This window comes from Periplaneta americana, chromosome 5, assembly GCF_040183065.1.
Source record: "Periplaneta americana isolate PAMFEO1 chromosome 5, P.americana_PAMFEO1_priV1, whole genome shotgun sequence".
NCBI lineage: Eukaryota > Metazoa > Arthropoda > Insecta > Blattodea > Blattidae > Periplaneta > Periplaneta americana.
Window position 1 is genome coordinate 68886284 of NC_091121.1, and position 17175 is coordinate 68903458.

Here is a 17175-nt window from a genome sequence, read left to right on the forward strand (position 1 = left end):
GCGGCATTCTGGAATGGATGAAGTAGTTGTTGCAAAACTAAATTGAGAACATGGCTGTAACAATGGACAAATAGTGCTTGAGGATATTTTTCTTGAACTTTTGCTTTCAAGCCATTAATATTTCCCGCCATAACTGAAGCACCATCGTATGTCTGTGCAATTAACTTATTGCCGACATTGTATTCTGCTGTAACACCTTCCACATGCTGAAACAAAGCAGCAGCAGTTTTGTCCGAACTGACATTTGTGAATCCTATAAACCGTTCTTGAACATTGGCAGTACTGTCGACGTATCTTAAAACAGTGGACAATTGACTCTGATTAGAGCAGTAACTTGTTTCATCAACAACAATGGCCACAAAAGGTTTTATTTTCTTTATCATAACCCCACTTATAGCAAATATTAAGTCATTCTGAATTGCGGGAGAAGTACCACGAAATACTGTTGAACTCTCAAGATGATTGGCCAGTAAATGGTCAAATTCACTTAAGGAACTTAAATATTCAATATAATTTCCTATATTGTCTGATTTCACACTCTCGTTATGACCCCGAAAAGCCAATTCTTGTTTTCCTAGAAAGCAGACTGCGTTAATAAGACGCAGTAAAATCTCCCAATTTTTTTTTCACAAGAGCATTGTGTTGGTTGATGTGAGAGCTTTTTGCTTATCTAGCTGTAAATCAATTCTTGTCTTTCCAAAGTTTGCAAAGTTCATGCTACTACAAATATGAGCTTTTGATTTGTCGTATTCTAGGACTGCCGTTCGAAGGGAGTTCATATTAGAAAACCCCTCTTTTGACCACACATTAGTTTCGCGGCTAAATAACAAACATGGCCAGCAAAATAGTTTAGACAGTTTAGAAGTACCACACAACCAATTCCACTTACAATATGATGTTGAAGTGAAATGGCGTGTGTACTCACGCTGTTTTTCTTTTACGTCCATGGACAAATTTAACTCAGGAGTTGGTCTTTCCATTTTCACAATTTCAACTTTCTCGTTGTTATGTACGACGGTTAAAAGGCACTTTTAATAAACCTTTTATTACACAGTCATTTTCAACACAAACCTCTCCAGAAACTTGTTCTGCCATATTTTTCACAATATCAGTTAATTGGGAAATTAAAAACTTAATAATTCACAATTAATATAACTCTTAGACACTCGAACAAATCACAGATTTAAAATAATGCACTGCAAGAACACAATCACATTCAGAGCTAGCGTACTAAGCATATTGTTGCTTCGTGCCTGCAAAGAAACCGATCACGAGAGCGGCAACTCATGGCCTACACTGCACGATAGAAACAGTAGGGAGCGGGGGGGACCGGGCAGTTGTGCGAAGGACAGCGTGAGCGGAACGGTCACAGGCTACCTCACGTAACAAGCGGTTTCTCCAGCGATGCCGCCTTGACAACTTGTTTCTTTTCGAGAGCAGAGAGCACATATAAATCTAACAATTACTTTAATTTTAATTACTATGGTAAAACTAATAATACAAAATTATTACATTATGTTATATTATAAACTTTTTCTTTTGTAATTTCCTTGGGCTAACGCCGATAGCCCCGGTAGTCCGCAAAATACGCCCCTGCCTCGAACATGAAAACGTCAACATACCGCTCTTGTAACGTATGTTACTATTAAACTGCTGTTGCGTTTGTACATATTCTAAGTGACTAATTCTTCAGCATAATGGATTGTATTTTGCCATATTCGAATTCTTAGCATCTTTGTTATGGAGAAAATTTAATTTTTAGTGTTATTTTCTCTGAAATAAGTAAATGCTGTCATATAGAAAGTTAATCTGCCTTTGTATTATATCTTCATAAAACCAAAAGCATGTGTGCATGCTCATGTGCGCGGATTTTACTATAAATTTTGTACAAAAATGCATACCAATAATTATACATTTTATAAATACCTATAAAATTTAATTACAATTATATAAAGCAGAGTACTCTAAATCATCTTTTGACTATTTCAGACACATAAAACTTAGTCAGTAGTCTATTTATTTGTCTATGGTCAGTAGACTGAGAGAATCCTTAAATTATCTGTAATATTTAATTTTGATATATCGGGTGTCTACCAGTTAGGTTGATCGGAAAGAACTCAAACTGGTTGAACTGATTTTCCAGCATAATCAAGGTCAGCTGCCGTGAATCATACTAGTTGATAATCAGTTTCATACTCAGTTGAATTGTGAGTGTGGTGACAAGTTTATTGCTCTGTGCATGGTTCATTTTGTAATATTGTGTAATATGGTGAGAATTCGAAATAAATTAGAGCAAAGAATATTCATTTACAACAATTACGTGAAGAAAAAAAACTTTTTTTCATAGGTATCCTGCAAGAGAAAATTTCGTTGTAATTATCCTGGAATACTTCCATCATTACAAACAATTAACTTAGTGGAAAAAGTGTGAACAAGTGGCTTATAGACAAAAAGTACCGGTATGTAAGGCACAGGCCCAATTCTATTATAACAGAAGAAAAACTTTACGACTTAGGGTACTGATTACAAAATGAACTTTATGCAGTTTTCGCAATTTTTTTAACAGAATTGACGCATGTTTAAGAGGAGAGAGTCAACACTTCGATTGTCTGGTGTAAGTGTACTTTAAGTAACATTTGATTATTTCTAATTAAGTAATTACAGTAAGTACGTGAGTAAAGTAAGTTATTACAGCAATAACATCCAAGTGGCCAATGGAAAAACACTACTGAATCAACCTGACTGTGATGGACATCCATTACAATACTAAAGTTCTTATATTGCAATTGTGTAAACAAATTGTATTAACCTATTCAACTAAGAAAATTGCGCCGGAGTTTGCCATAAAAAAATAGGACTTTAAATTTGATGAGTTGGTTTGTTTACAGAGGCTGATTTCTGGTATGATAATTACTGTAACCATATATTGTGTACAGTACGCAGCATATATAACTTACCGGTACCAACATTATAACCAGTCATAACGTGCGTGTTTAGTGGGAAGATCTGATTGCTCTCTCGCATGGGAGGAAAACGAATCAGCAGTTGTTTAGATCTATAGTCTCGTACAAATAATGCACTGGTAAGAGATAATAAGAAAACGTTATGTTGATCTTACCTTTTATCAAATCATAACATGTTGAAAATGATGTCCACTTTTCTGTATACAAGAATCACATCAGTGTAGAAAATTCTGAAACACCGTCTGTAACTCTTTATTTGTAATTTCATTTGCAATTGCCTCATTTCATTCTCCAGCTCTTCAAGAGTATGTGGATTGTTCACATACACTTCTGTCTTAAATTCCCCTACAGATAAAATTCGCAAACATTTAAATCCAGTGAATAAGCTGGCAAACATCTGCGACTAATTACGAGACCATCAAACATTTTTTCTAATGCTTCCAATGATATAGCGGCTGTATGTGCAGTGGCATTATCCTGCTGGAAGTAAGCATACTGTTTTTAATCTTCAGTCAATATTGTAAAAAAAAAAAAAAAAAAGCTGCAATATGTCTCACACACAGTGGCGTGTGGTGATAAATAATCCTGGTGGTGCACAAATATTTATTATGATTATGATTATCATATTATTATTATTACACCCTATTATTATTATTATTATTATTATTATTATTATTATTATTATTATTATTATTATTATTACTATTATTATTATTATTATTGGTACTAACTACGACATAACTATTAATATATGTTATATAGGTATAATTTACATAATTTTGTTAGTCAAGAAATTGCAGTTAATCAGTTTCCTATGTAGGTCCAGTAATAGCAAAGTAAAGTGTTCAATTTCTATGCAGCACACCGTAAATAATATTGTTTTCGCTATACTGCGTTTTATAACACAGTTCACACGTTCACAAGCATTCGATACATGTGTCGTCTCATCAGCCTTAACTGCTAAAAGTCAGCAGCATTCTTTATTTCTTTGAAATCTCATCATGGCATACATCCAAAATGGCTTATTTCGTGCTGTATAGTGTTTGATGTGCTTTCAAACACTGCTCCTCTTTCCAAATGTTCCTTAAGAGTGCGTCTAATTCAGAACTAAAATTGACGAGGCCAAGAAAAATACTAGTGTTTCAAGATGAGTCTCCGTCTTCGTGACCTCTTAAAGCCAACTCAGAAGCTCCACAAAACTGCACGCACATATCTGTTCTTGGTAACTTTATCATTGTGAAGTTCGATAGTCTCATTGAATGCAATTGTGTCTATGTTTGTTTGACCCAATACTGCTAATTTAACATTATTGTTGATGTGTGCAGCTGAAGAATCGTGTTTTTTAATTTTCGTTCATGTGCTTCAAATCAATCATATCTGCAGAACGATAATCAAAATTATGTAGTTACTACGCACAGTCCTAAATTAAAACAGAAAAATGAATAAAATTCATAAAACGCACTTATTTTTGTCAGTAAATGTTCGCCGTCGATCAATAGGCAAGGAAAACAAAATACAGCGTCTTTTATATTGCAGCCACATATTGCATTTTTCGTAAGTCCGAATGTTGAATTTTCTTGTCACTTCTCTATTACTGTTCTTCGTCACTTATAATTTTAATTCATGTGTAGGTCTACCCATCTTCTTTATTTTTATCTTTTCGTGTAAAGTTCTTACAGAAAATTACATATTTAAAAGATTTTGCACACTATTCATTGCAATATTTATGATAGAACGGGCCAACTGCAGACAGCTTGAGAACACATCTGAAAGTGCTCCTAACCCCGCCTACGCACACTGTACTGCCTCCCTACCATGCTCCAAAGCCTGCCAGTGAAACTCTACTACTGCGCATGCTCGATTGGAACAGTGTGCCGCAAGTGTCGAGCGGTAAACATAAGTCCCAGGCGTCAACAAGACCAGTACACGTGCAGTGTTATTTTTACATAGTATTATAATAAATAATTATGTCGCTCACATAGTCTATGGCAGCTCATTGATATAACTTTAAAAACATGTGTTATTTGAAGAAGTGGTGCACTGCTCCTGTGCTCCTTAAGAGAAATCGCCACTGCTCACACATAATGTTGTGTATTGACTGTATTGTAAAATAATATGGGGCTAATTATCCTGCGTGCAGTAATACCATATACCCACTCTTTCTGATCATGATGAGAAATATCATGCATTAAACACGGAGTTTCATTGTTCCAGTGCCTTGTATTCTGAGAGTGGACATAACCGCTTAAATGGAACCAAACTTTGTCCATCATTATTAATTGAGATGGACCAACAGTACTGGCATAAATAGGTTGCCACTCACAAAAATTCACGCGAGTGGTTGGGTTCCGTTGCTGTAATCAATGAACCACTGTCACTCTATAAGGATAAAAGTACAGTATTTTCTGTCCTCTTAATGCTGATCTTTGTGATATGTCGCATTGTCGTGCTAATAGTAAGATTTTCTAGGGCTTAGCTGTATTCTTGCCTGAATATCTACAAGTTTCGTCGATAACTTTTGCATCCAGAAAGGTGGACATCATTTTCAACATATGCTTTGACAAAAATTAAAATCAACATAATGTTTTCTTATTACCTCTTACCAGCGTATTATTTGCTATAGGTCTAAATCACCGTCATTCACCACTCATTTGTTTTCCTCCCATGCCAGAGAGTAGTCGGATCTTCCCACTAAACAAATGCACTATGACTGGTCATAATGCCAGTAAATTGTATATGCCACATACTGTATTAGGTGCAAAATAATTGAATACTTCGGGGGTAAATAGTGATAACCCTCAAAATTGAGATTTACGTTTTCTGGTTGTTAACAGCCTATAAGCCACATTATCTTTGATTTGGTTAAATAATTACATAAATATGTTAACAAATGATTGGATTATGCTGCTTGAAAAATATGACAATCCTCTTGTGTTTGTAGTATAAAATAAAATGCATGCAATTTGTACCAGTATATGTGGGTTATCATTATTTACTCCCGAAGTCTTCAACTGCTCTAGATATATTTTGCTATTATATTATTAAGTCACTCAAACTGAAATTTTTTAAGTTTTAGTGTTCAATTGTATCTAAAATATTTCATTACACTTCAGATTTTGGGAAAAAATTTTATGGTATATAAAAGAATTCATATAGAATTTACCGGTAATATAGAATTTTTCCCCCCAGTAAGAAAGACTTCTCTTTGCTTTTCCTGATAACTTATCTGATCTCATAAGACAGATTATACATTCGTTAATAGTACTGTGAACAGTACCATCTTAAAGTGAAATAATATCAACAAATTGAGTAATACTACAGAATGCTCTTAATTGATATAGTACTATTATTGCTATATATAATGTATAACTATAATTATTATTGACAATAGAAATTATAATTTAAATAATACAAAACTGTACATCAATCGTTAGACACTTATTTCTGAAAATTAGGTTCAGTTCCATATTTGTTTGGGAGAGTGTAGGCCTTACTAGAGAAATATATATTCACACTAATTCCTTTTTCATATCTCTGTCATTGTCCCCACTCTACACCACACTTCTCTTTATATAAGGGAATAAATATTATAGGGTATCGATGTTCTATCATATGTCAAATATGTAACACATGTCTTTCTTCATGGAACTTTAATTTTTTTCGCATTCACAACCACAGTCTCATCACTTATTCATAATATAATCTTCTTGTTTCACTTCTTCTCTCATGTTTTTCGGTTTTCGTCAAACGTATCAGTACCAAAATGTAGATTTGGTTTGCAATATTTTAGATGCACTCAGATTTGTGTCATGTGACCCAATCACAATGAAATGTCGGTTATACACTTATTCCAATAGTTTTAATAATCACTGGTACATAATGTATACTAATACTTGTACAATTGAAGTAAGCTTCCAGCCAACACTGAGGACTTGTAGGCTTTTGTTATTATCGAATAGCAATGCTAACATTATAAGGAGAATAGAATTATCTCCAACAATGAATATGATGACACTTTTGCTAGAGTGTTTCGGTCCTAAATACTTCTGCACCAGTAGCAAGATAAAACAGAATTTACGTTATTCTGAACTTAATAAAATCTAAATAAGTTACAGGAATAAAATATATTACATAAGTTACCTCACAACTTGTGTATGTAGTATTGGAACATTCTCTTACACTCATGATATAAACCAAGAGAAGTAGCAATCTTCTTTTTCTAACTCTAGGATTGGGGACAGAATAATATGCATTTGCACGACATAGGCCATGATGCTAATGGCGGTACTATATAGATGGTGTTGAACAGTAACCTCGTATATCAAAATATTCAATTTTACAGGAGAGCGAAAAAATATTTTTATATCTTGATAACGAATAAATATCTCACATAAGAGGGTATTTAAATGTATTCTTGTAAAATCTGTATCCGTGTCTTGACATAAGATCTGTTTGCACAAGATTCGGAAATACTTTTTTCATTGATGATAAAGTGAAATATTATTTTGTTCATTTTTTTGATATGAGAAGTTGCTATTCAATATCATGAGTATAATATTTTGTGTGGACCCAGTTCAAACTTAGAATACTAATTCTGCACCTTAAACCACTAATTCTGTAACAGACATAAGTATATCATGTTATCATCGTCACTGAGGAATAAGAACTTGTTAGAATGTGGTTTCCATTTCCATTTACTTATTTATTTGAAATCTCTATTTGTAACAAAGAGGGGAAGGAAATTTTGTTTCAGACTTTTGGAAGACCCAGGTTCACCTATTTTACAATTTATATTTGGAAAGCCCGGTAAGTTCTACAGAACCTACTTCTGCAGTAATCTACAATAACCTTAGACTTATTACTCAAATATAGTTCCCAAGTCCAAGTAGTAGAATAATGATTCATGTGATGATGATTAAATATCTTATGTTATTTTTTTTTCCATTGCAGTAGGTTTACCAATATTAAGGCTAATACAAAATTTTCGTGAAGGAATTGGAGGTTTTGTTGTATGTACTAACTCCAAAGTCCTGATTATTTAGCAACATATTTTCTTTTGTTTCTAGTTACTACAGTAAAAGTTATATTCTGTAGTTTTGCTTCCCAGAATATGAATACAGTTAGTGTTTCATGATCAGGTAACTCTATCAGATAAGTTTCAATACCGGTACTCTGCTGTGCCGTGTACACCGGTACTCTGCTGTGCCGTGTAAAAATGATGGAAACATAGCAAGGAAGTAATTATTATGCATTATCTTACAGACACAAATGCTGTAATTAAACTAGAAATTTAAAAAAGATTGTTGCACTACGTCATGTCCAGAATATTTTTATCTTTCCTACATATTCTACATTACATTTTCTTTTCCTGTTTTTGATGAGTTTTTCATCGTATTCTTCAAGAATATGGAGGCTATACAAGATTATAAAATATATTAAATGTTATTTAATGCTGGATAGTTAGTGAAGCCATTTTTCTTCTTAACAAGGAAATAATAGTTATCTAGAAAGTTGGTTTTCGTCACTTTCTCATTCTTTTCACATGATGCCCACATTGGAAACAGGGAGATTCTTAAATATAGGAACTCATAAGATATCACGCAGTGTGGTTTGAAAATAGAGAACACGTATTGTATTAGCAAGTGTTACATGAAACCCACGTGATTGTAAATTTGAGATTATACTCGTCTGCATGAGCTAATATTTTAAAAGATTTCAATATTTACTCCGGGCTAACTCTAAAAATGTCCTACTATAGAATATAAAAATATAAAGGTATAAGATTATTAAATACTGGTGTAGACTTGAATTAGATAAATGTAGAAATTAACTAAATACTGACTTCTGGCTCCTGGATGTTGTACTTCATCCTGCTCATACAGAATGCAGCAATGATTAACCATTTACCGGTATAAGGAATTATTACATATTTCTATTCTACTTTATTTCTGTAAGTACAGGTGATTGTAGAGTCTACTTGGAAGTCATGCACATGTTATCCTGAGACTGTTAAACTGCTGAACTTCTTAAAAATAAAGTGCTTCTTGTGCTGGCATTAAATAAGCTCAGATTAAACAATTATTCATTCTTGGATACACTCTTTTAACACTTGTATAATCACCGATTAACGTTATTGAACAAGTAATAACTGCTTTACTGTAAAAAGGTAAAAAGGTAAAGGTATCCCCATAACATGCCATGAAGGCACTTGGGGGGCATGGAGGTAGAGCCCCATGCTTTCCATGACCTCGGCACTAGAATGAGGTGGTGTGGTCGGCACCACGCTCTGACCGCCTTTTACCCCCGGGAAAGACCCGGTACTCAATTTTATAGGAGGCTGAGTGAACCTCGGGGCCACTAATATTATATAAATTCTGATGGTAAATTACCTGGCTGACTAGTTTCGACGTAATTGTGTCATTCTCCGAAGTCTAGCTAACAAGAAACCAGAATATAGCGCTGGAACTCACTAGGCTTCGGAGAATGACGCAAACCACATCGAAAACTAGTCAACCAGGTAATTTATCACCAGAATTTATACAGCGTTAGTCAGGAGGAAAGGTATATGGTTTAAGGGGTGATAATATTGGTGATTCTGAACAAAAAAGTTTATATGAATATACGTCCTGTTCTTAATGGTTTCGGAGAAAACTAATGGAAACAATGAGGAACGGGAAAAGTGCAGATGATAGTAAATTAAAACATTGTTATCTTATGTTCTGTTTAATTGTGTATTTTTCTTTACAGGACATGTTCAAAAAGTCCACTGTCAACTTCAATGCACTTTGCAGCTCTTGTATACAACTGCTATGTTGCTGATCTGGGTTGATTCGGACATTCCTTTACTTGAGCATAAGCATGTAAAATGCGAGCGAGAATTTCCTCCCTTGTTTCCACTTTGCGCTTGTAGACTTTGCTCTAAGTCAACTCCACATACAGTAGCCCAATGGAGAAAGGTCGGGTGACCTTGGTGGCCAAGAAATGCCTCCACCGCGACCGATCCAACGCCCAGGATACGTTTCATTGATCCTAATACTATCTAATGTCGTTTTGGTTGCGTCCACATTTGAGTGCTGATGAAGGACATGAGACCAACGCTCGTGATTTTCAAACAGCTGTATGTCAGATACTGTTAAGAACAGGGCATATGTTGATATAAACTTTTTTGTTTAGAATCACCAATATTATCATCCTCACATCATATGCCTTTTCTCCTGACTCATCCTGTAGTTATTATTTGTTCAATAACGTTAATCAGTGATAAACAATTTTGATCATATTTGTTTCAAGTTGTCAAAATTTTGCGTAAGATTTAACATTTCACCTGACTATAAAATATAATGTTCTGTCTGAAGTCTGTGCAGATATTCGTGAAATTTATATACCGGTAGGTAATTATAATACAATTACAGCTTCTTATATTTTATAACATAAGTTTAATGTCTTATCTTCGAAATTGATACTGGTTATTTACCTTTCTTAACTTCATATTTCTACTGTTTTCCTTCCTTCCTGAAATGCTTGTGACATTTCTTTTTTAAATTACAGATAGTTAAATTCAACTGGTGACATTCTCTCCAGTTTCACCCTTGAATGTGCAATTACATCCCTTTAATATCATATCAGCGCAGTCTGTTATGCAGTCTCATATCTCAGTGGAGCTTTATGCGATATACTGTGATCAGAAATAAAGATTTATCATCTTTAGTTCCATTATGAGCTTATAAATATGGCGCTTATGTTCTACATATTATTATAATAATTATTAGGCTTTTGGACTTCCATGATTAAGTTCAACAACTTGAAATGGGAAGAATTTCAAGCCTCAGATGATAAAGATTGACTGTGAATCGCATTTTGTAAATAAATCTGTCAGTTAATATCCTGACAAAATGCCTTATTCTTTACGAATAAGAGCCATGAAATAGATTTCAATGCATTCTTATTGCTTATTAGAGTATAGTGATGTGTATCTATCACTTTTAACACAATTTATTCCTTTTTGTCCTGTTGCTTTCAAAAGAGGCAGTTAGCGTTCTCTTACACATTACGTTAATATGTTTTGTTTACTACATCTTATGAAACTACGTTCCTTTTTTAATGTAAAAAGCATTTTGAAATAGCATGCTACATTTCTCTCTGGCTAACCATGTATTGGGTTTATACCGGCAGCCTATAATATGTTTATCTTATCGAAGTATGGATAGTATGCATGTTTTAGCAAGGCTCAATGGAATTTTGACTTGAACAAGACATCCACATTTCGACCTTTGCAACCGAACACTGCTAAAGGGGTCTACAACTCAGAGACTCCTTGTTTGACAGGTTTCCTTTCATGCATGAAAATGTAAATGTTCATTACATAATCTGCAGTATTTTCATCCCTCCTGCTCACTTGCAAGTATGGATGTCCACTGTCTTCACGCACATCTTACATTCCACGTAGCAGCACCAATGAAATTTGCAGTCACATCGTTCTCGTACGGTTGTCTTCTGCGTGTTGTATCCTCGACCACAACACATTAAGTTACACCCGTCCATTCCTTGGGATGTCCTGTTGCATAGCCGACCCTGAGTACCTGCCAATAACAAAGAACAGATGCATTTTGTATACTCAAAAAACTCTTAAATATATCAATCTGAATGACAAAAAAGGAAAATGAAATAAACAGCACTTACGTAATTCAACTTTACTTTTTCTTTTGATAACTGATCTTATGTTAAAATTGCTTTGGTAGTAGCAGCGCTTTTAGTAACAGATCCAATAGACCTGACTTCAATTTCTGTCAGGGAAGTAAAGATTTATTATCCATTTCTAAAAGCTACAACTGCGGTTGAGACAATGTATCAAGGGGACTGATTATATAGTTAGACTTTGTTCTTCGTTATGAACAAAAGCATAAGTATGTTGTGTGATAAATAGTTATTCTATGTTTTGTGTTAAAAAGTTTAACCGATCCTAAAGCCTACTGTAAATTTTCAAAGGAATTGTATCGGTCAGTAATGAAGTACCATACCTATGAAGGAAGAGTTGTCTGGTAAGGAAATTTATGTGGATATGATGGGTACACTGAGGTATCATTGTCCTTGGTAGGCCATTATAAAAGTAAATGTGATGTAAGCCATGGCAAGTCCATAATTTTTTATATTATATTATATTATATTATGGTGTATGGTGTGAAGTGGTGTTCCCTTAAGTGTAATGGTTTACTCTTACAGAGTAAGAGTGAGCTATTTCACTTAAAGGCATGAAAGTGAAATGAAAATCCGGACAAGTCCTTATCTCCCGGTAAAGAGGTACAGAAGGCAATTACGATTTTGAGGGCTGTCCTTCCTTAAGGAGATTCAAGAATAATTTAAAGAGTTGTGTATAAAGTGAAAATTAAAATTAAGGTGACATTCAACATTTAATTTTTTAAGGTGGCATGTATTTATCTAGCCTGACGAGTTTACTTCCTTGGTTTGAATTGTAAATTATTTAAAAATAGCGTGTAAGAGGGCCTTAGACTAGAAATGTTTAGTTTAAATGTAGTTCTGTTTATAAGTATGCATAAGAATGCAATTATTTAACTTATTTGAACTGTTGTATCAGTGAAGCGAGGTGAGTCAGTGAAGTTATGGTTTTACAGTGCAGTGAACAGTTCCGATCAGTGATAATTTATAGCGTCAATGAAATGTGTTACAGAGTGTCAGTGAAATGTGTGCTAAAGTGTCAGTAAAATGCGTCATAGTGCCACTACAGGGAATGAGATGAGAGTAAAGTGAAAGACTATTGAAAATTATGTAGGACCTATACATAATTATGTAGGTTGTGTTGTAAAATTAGGTGTTTTATTTTATGTTTTATTATTATTGTGTTAAATTGTATTGTGTATTCTTATTGTATTGTGTATAAAATTGTATATGTGTTGTAAATTTTATTATGTATTGTAAATTTTATTGTGTATTGCTTATCATTTTAACTGTGTATTGTTAATATTGTATATACCACTGCCACTGGGTGCTTGCCCACTTGCAGTGTAAATAAATACATACATACATATTATATTGTATATCTTAAAATAGAACTATGCATGAGTGAGATCACCAGTCGACAAGTTCATAGCCTTCCTGTGCTTCATATCTTTATGTAAAAGGGTTGATGAAAAGTGCTTCAGAACAAGCAAGGTGAATATAGGGAGAACAAGAGGAATTTATAGAAGTACAAGGGGAGTACAAGGAGAGCAGGGGAAATACAAGGAGACGAAATGGAATTCAATGACAACGAGGGGAATACAAAGAGAACAAGGGGGAATACAGGTGAAACAAGAAGAATTCAAGGAGAAAAAGGTGAAACAAGGAGGACATGGGGAATATGAGAAAAGAAGACGAGAACAAGGGGAATAAGAACATGGGAAATGCAAGGAGAAGAAATGAAATTCAATGACAACGAGGGGAATACAAAGAGAACAAGGGGAAATACAGGTGGAACAAGAAGAATTCAAGGAGAAAACGGTGAAACAAGGAGAGCATGGGGAATATAAGGAGAAAAGAAAACGAGAGCAAGGGGAATAAGAACATGGGAAATACAAGGAAAAGAAATGGAATTCAATGACAACGAGGGGAATACAAAGAGAACAAGGGGAAATACAGGTGGAACAAGAAGAATTCAAGGAGAAAACGGTGAAACAAGGAGAGCATGGGGAATATAAGGAGAAAAGAAAACGAGAGCAAGGGGAATAAGAACATGGGAAATACAAGGAGAAGAAATGAAATTCAATGACAACGAGGGGAATACAAAGAGAACAAGGGGAAATACAGGTGGAACAAGAAGAATTCAAGGAGAAAACGGTGAAACAGGGAGAGCATGGGGAATATAAGGAGAAAAGAAAACGAGAGCAAGGGGAATAAGAACATGGGAAATACAAGGAGAAGAAATGAAATTCAATGATAACGAGGGGAATACAAAGAGAACAAGGGGAAATACAGGTGGAACAAGAAGAATTCAAGGAGAAAACGGTGAAACAAGGAGAGCATGGGGAATATAAGGAGAAAAGAAAACGAGAGCAAGGGGAATAAGAACATGGGAAATACAAGGAGAAGAAATGAAATTCAATGACAACGAGGGGAATACAAAGAGAACAAGGGGAAATACAGGTGGAACAAGAAGAATTCAAGGAGAAAACGGTGAAACAGGGAGAGCAATGGGAATATAAGGAGAAAAGAAAACGAGAGCAAGGGGAATAAGAACATGGGAAATACAAGGAGAAGAAATGAAATTCAATGACAACGAGGGGAATACAAAGAGAACAAGGGGAAATACAGGTGGAACAAGAAGAATTCAAGGAGAAAACGGTGAAACAGGGAGAGCAATGGGAATATAAGGAGAAAAGAAAACGAGAGCAAGGGGAATAAGAACATGGGAAATACAAGGAGAAGAAATGAAATTCAATGACAACGAGGGGAATACAAAGAGAACAAGGGGAAATACAGGTGGAACAAGAAGAATTCAAGGAGAAAACGGTGAAACAAGGAGAGCATGGGGAATATAAGGAGAAAAGAAAACGAGAGCAAGGGGAATAAGAACATGGGAAATACAAGGAGAAGAAATGAAATTCAATGACAACGAGGGGAATACAAAGAGAACAAGGGGAAATACAGGTGGAACAAGAAGAATTCAAGGAGAAAACGGTGAAACAAGGAGAGCATGGGGAATATAAGGAGAAAAGAAAACGAGAGCAAGGGGAATAAGAACATGGGAAATACAAGGAGAAGAAATGAAATTCAATGATAACGAGGGGAATACAAGAGAACAAGGGGAAATACAGGTGGAACAAGAAGAATTCAAGGAGAAAACGGTGAAACAAGGAGAGCATGGGGAATATAAGGAGAAAAGAAAACGAGAGCAAGGGGAATAAGAACATGGGAAATACAAGGAGAAGAAATGGAATTCAATGATAACGAGGGGAATACAAGAGAACAAGGGGAAATACAGGTGGAACAAGAAGAATTCAAGGAGAAAACGGTGAAACAGGGAGAGCATGGGGAATAAGAACATGGGAAATACAAGGAGAAGAAATGGAATTCAATGATAACGAGGGGAATACAAAGAGAACAAGGGGAAATACAGGTGGAACAAGAAGAATTCAAGGAGAAAACGGTGAAACAAGGAGAGCATGGGGAATATAAGGAGAAAAGAAAACGAGAGCAAGGGGAATAAGAACATGGGAAATACAAGGAGAAGAAATGGAATTCAATGATAACGAGGGGAATACAAGAGAACAAGGGGAAATACAGGTGGAACAAGAAGAATTCAAGGAGAAAACGGTGAAACAAGGAGAGCATGGGGAATATAAGGAGAAAAGGAGACGAGAGCAAGGGGAATACGAACATGGGAAATACATGGAGAACAAAGGGAAAACAAGAAGAACAAGATATGCGAAAATAATAAGGGATATACAAGGAGAATAAGGGGAAGACAAGAAGAACAACAAATGAAAAACAAGAAGAACAAGAAAAATACAAGGAAAACGAGATGAATTGGATTCGTATGTGACAGTCAATTCCCAAGTAACCTCTCTCTCCAATCCCGTACCTGATGAGGAGAAAGACGAATTCTACTCCAAAATTAGGTTGCGAAATTTAAGAGAGAAAGAACGGAGACCAAAGCTGAACACCGTGTTGAAAGACCTATTTATATAACCACTACAGAGAACATTGATGCCATGTAAGGATTAAGTAATTTACATTTTAAGTTCGTACTTGTATTACATCAAAAGTATACGCCAATGTTTTTATAGGACACGTACCAAAATTTGGGAGAAAATGTTATTGTCCCAATATGTGACTATTTCAATATCCTGCAATGGTCTTTCCATATCATTTGTATATTGACATTGAGAGAACAGTTGGGCAGTACCAATGAAGTCGGGTACACGCTTGTGTTTGCAATATGTGAAAAACAGGTCTTACCCAGGGACCCGACGCTGAGGTTGCGGACGCAGTAGTTGGGGGAATCGTCGATGTAGACCAAATCGTTGGCAGTGGGCTTGTTAAAGCGCGGGTCGCGGAGCTGCAGGCGCCCCCTCCTGTTAACGCGCACTTCCGTCGCTCCATCGTACTTGTCTTTTATGTAGTCACCTGCAACAGTAGAAACACATTAGATTAGAATACAATAGTAGTTGTTTAATCAACTGTCCGAAGACAGGCTTGAAACCTCAATAAGTGAGAGCAATAAGGCATCACTCATGAGACAACTAAGCCAGGAGATAATGGGTAGGACGTCCAGTTCCTTTCTCTCTCCATTACATACATCGCAGACTAGTAAAATATTACTCTAATCATATTTCAGATGCATAAAACAATTGTTCTTCCTCTGACACATATCGTCAAGTGAGATGTAGTGTCTGATAATAATAATAATAATAATAATAATAATAATAATAATAATAATAATAATAATAATAATAATAATAATAATAATAATAATTAGTGCTGTTGACCGATCAAAATATTTAACCGATTAACTATTTCAATTTAATCCAATAATCGATATATTAATCGAATTTTGATCGAGTTAAAAAATGTTTTAATATACTTTAATACACAATTACTGTTAAATTTAACTTGTGTTCGGTGATAAGCATAAGTATTAAATGTTGTATATCTGTGTATGTTGTATCGTTATATTACAAAACAACTATTTTAATTACTTACAAATATATTTATTATGAGGCTTATAATTTTTTGTGTCAGTTTCTTCGGGAATTTTTGAGACAAACATAAACAACAAAAAGTATGAAGACTCACTTAGTTAATAACTTACTGCTTCATCCATGATTTTAAACATGTGAGTACCGGTACATTCACGTGCTCGGAATTAAGTGCCGGTCTGCGTTTGGTAACAATGTTTCTTGCATCACTAAACACGAAAAAAACTTTTTTTCTGTCAAGCACTTCTTCATGGTCGTTCAATTTAAATCCAAACGTTTCACCGAGTTTACCTCTCAAATTCTCGTATGACATAATGGAGTTTACACTTTTCACAAACTACAGAAAATTGATTTTTTTTCTTTATCAAACTAAACACACACCTTCATATACAAATACAGTACAGAAAATGCAACTGCAAAACTACAGCGGTCGAAACAGAAGACTGGTCCCTATTGTAATCGAATTACCAGATTTTAGAAAGGGAAGAAGGTAGTTACGCTCTCACTTGCACACAGTGTAG

General features: G+C 34.9%; 1 protein-coding gene across 2 annotated transcripts in view; it reads right to left on the reverse strand.

Annotated features, from left to right (window-relative positions):
- Nucleotides 1–4701: 4701 nt before the first annotated feature.
- Nucleotides 4702–17175, reverse strand: part of LOC138699819 (protein Wnt-5b-like) — a 2020855-nt gene continuing 2008381 nt past the window's right edge. For both annotated transcript variants that reach the window (XM_069825994.1, XM_069825995.1), the window contains 2 exons: nucleotides 15915–16082; nucleotides 4702–11542 (listed from right to left, as the gene is read on the reverse strand). In XM_069825994.1, the coding sequence (XP_069682095.1) occupies nucleotides 11355–11542; nucleotides 15915–16082 (356 nt within the window). In that variant the 3' untranslated portion in view covers nucleotides 4702–11354. The remainder of the gene's footprint in view (nucleotides 11543–15914; nucleotides 16083–17175) is intronic.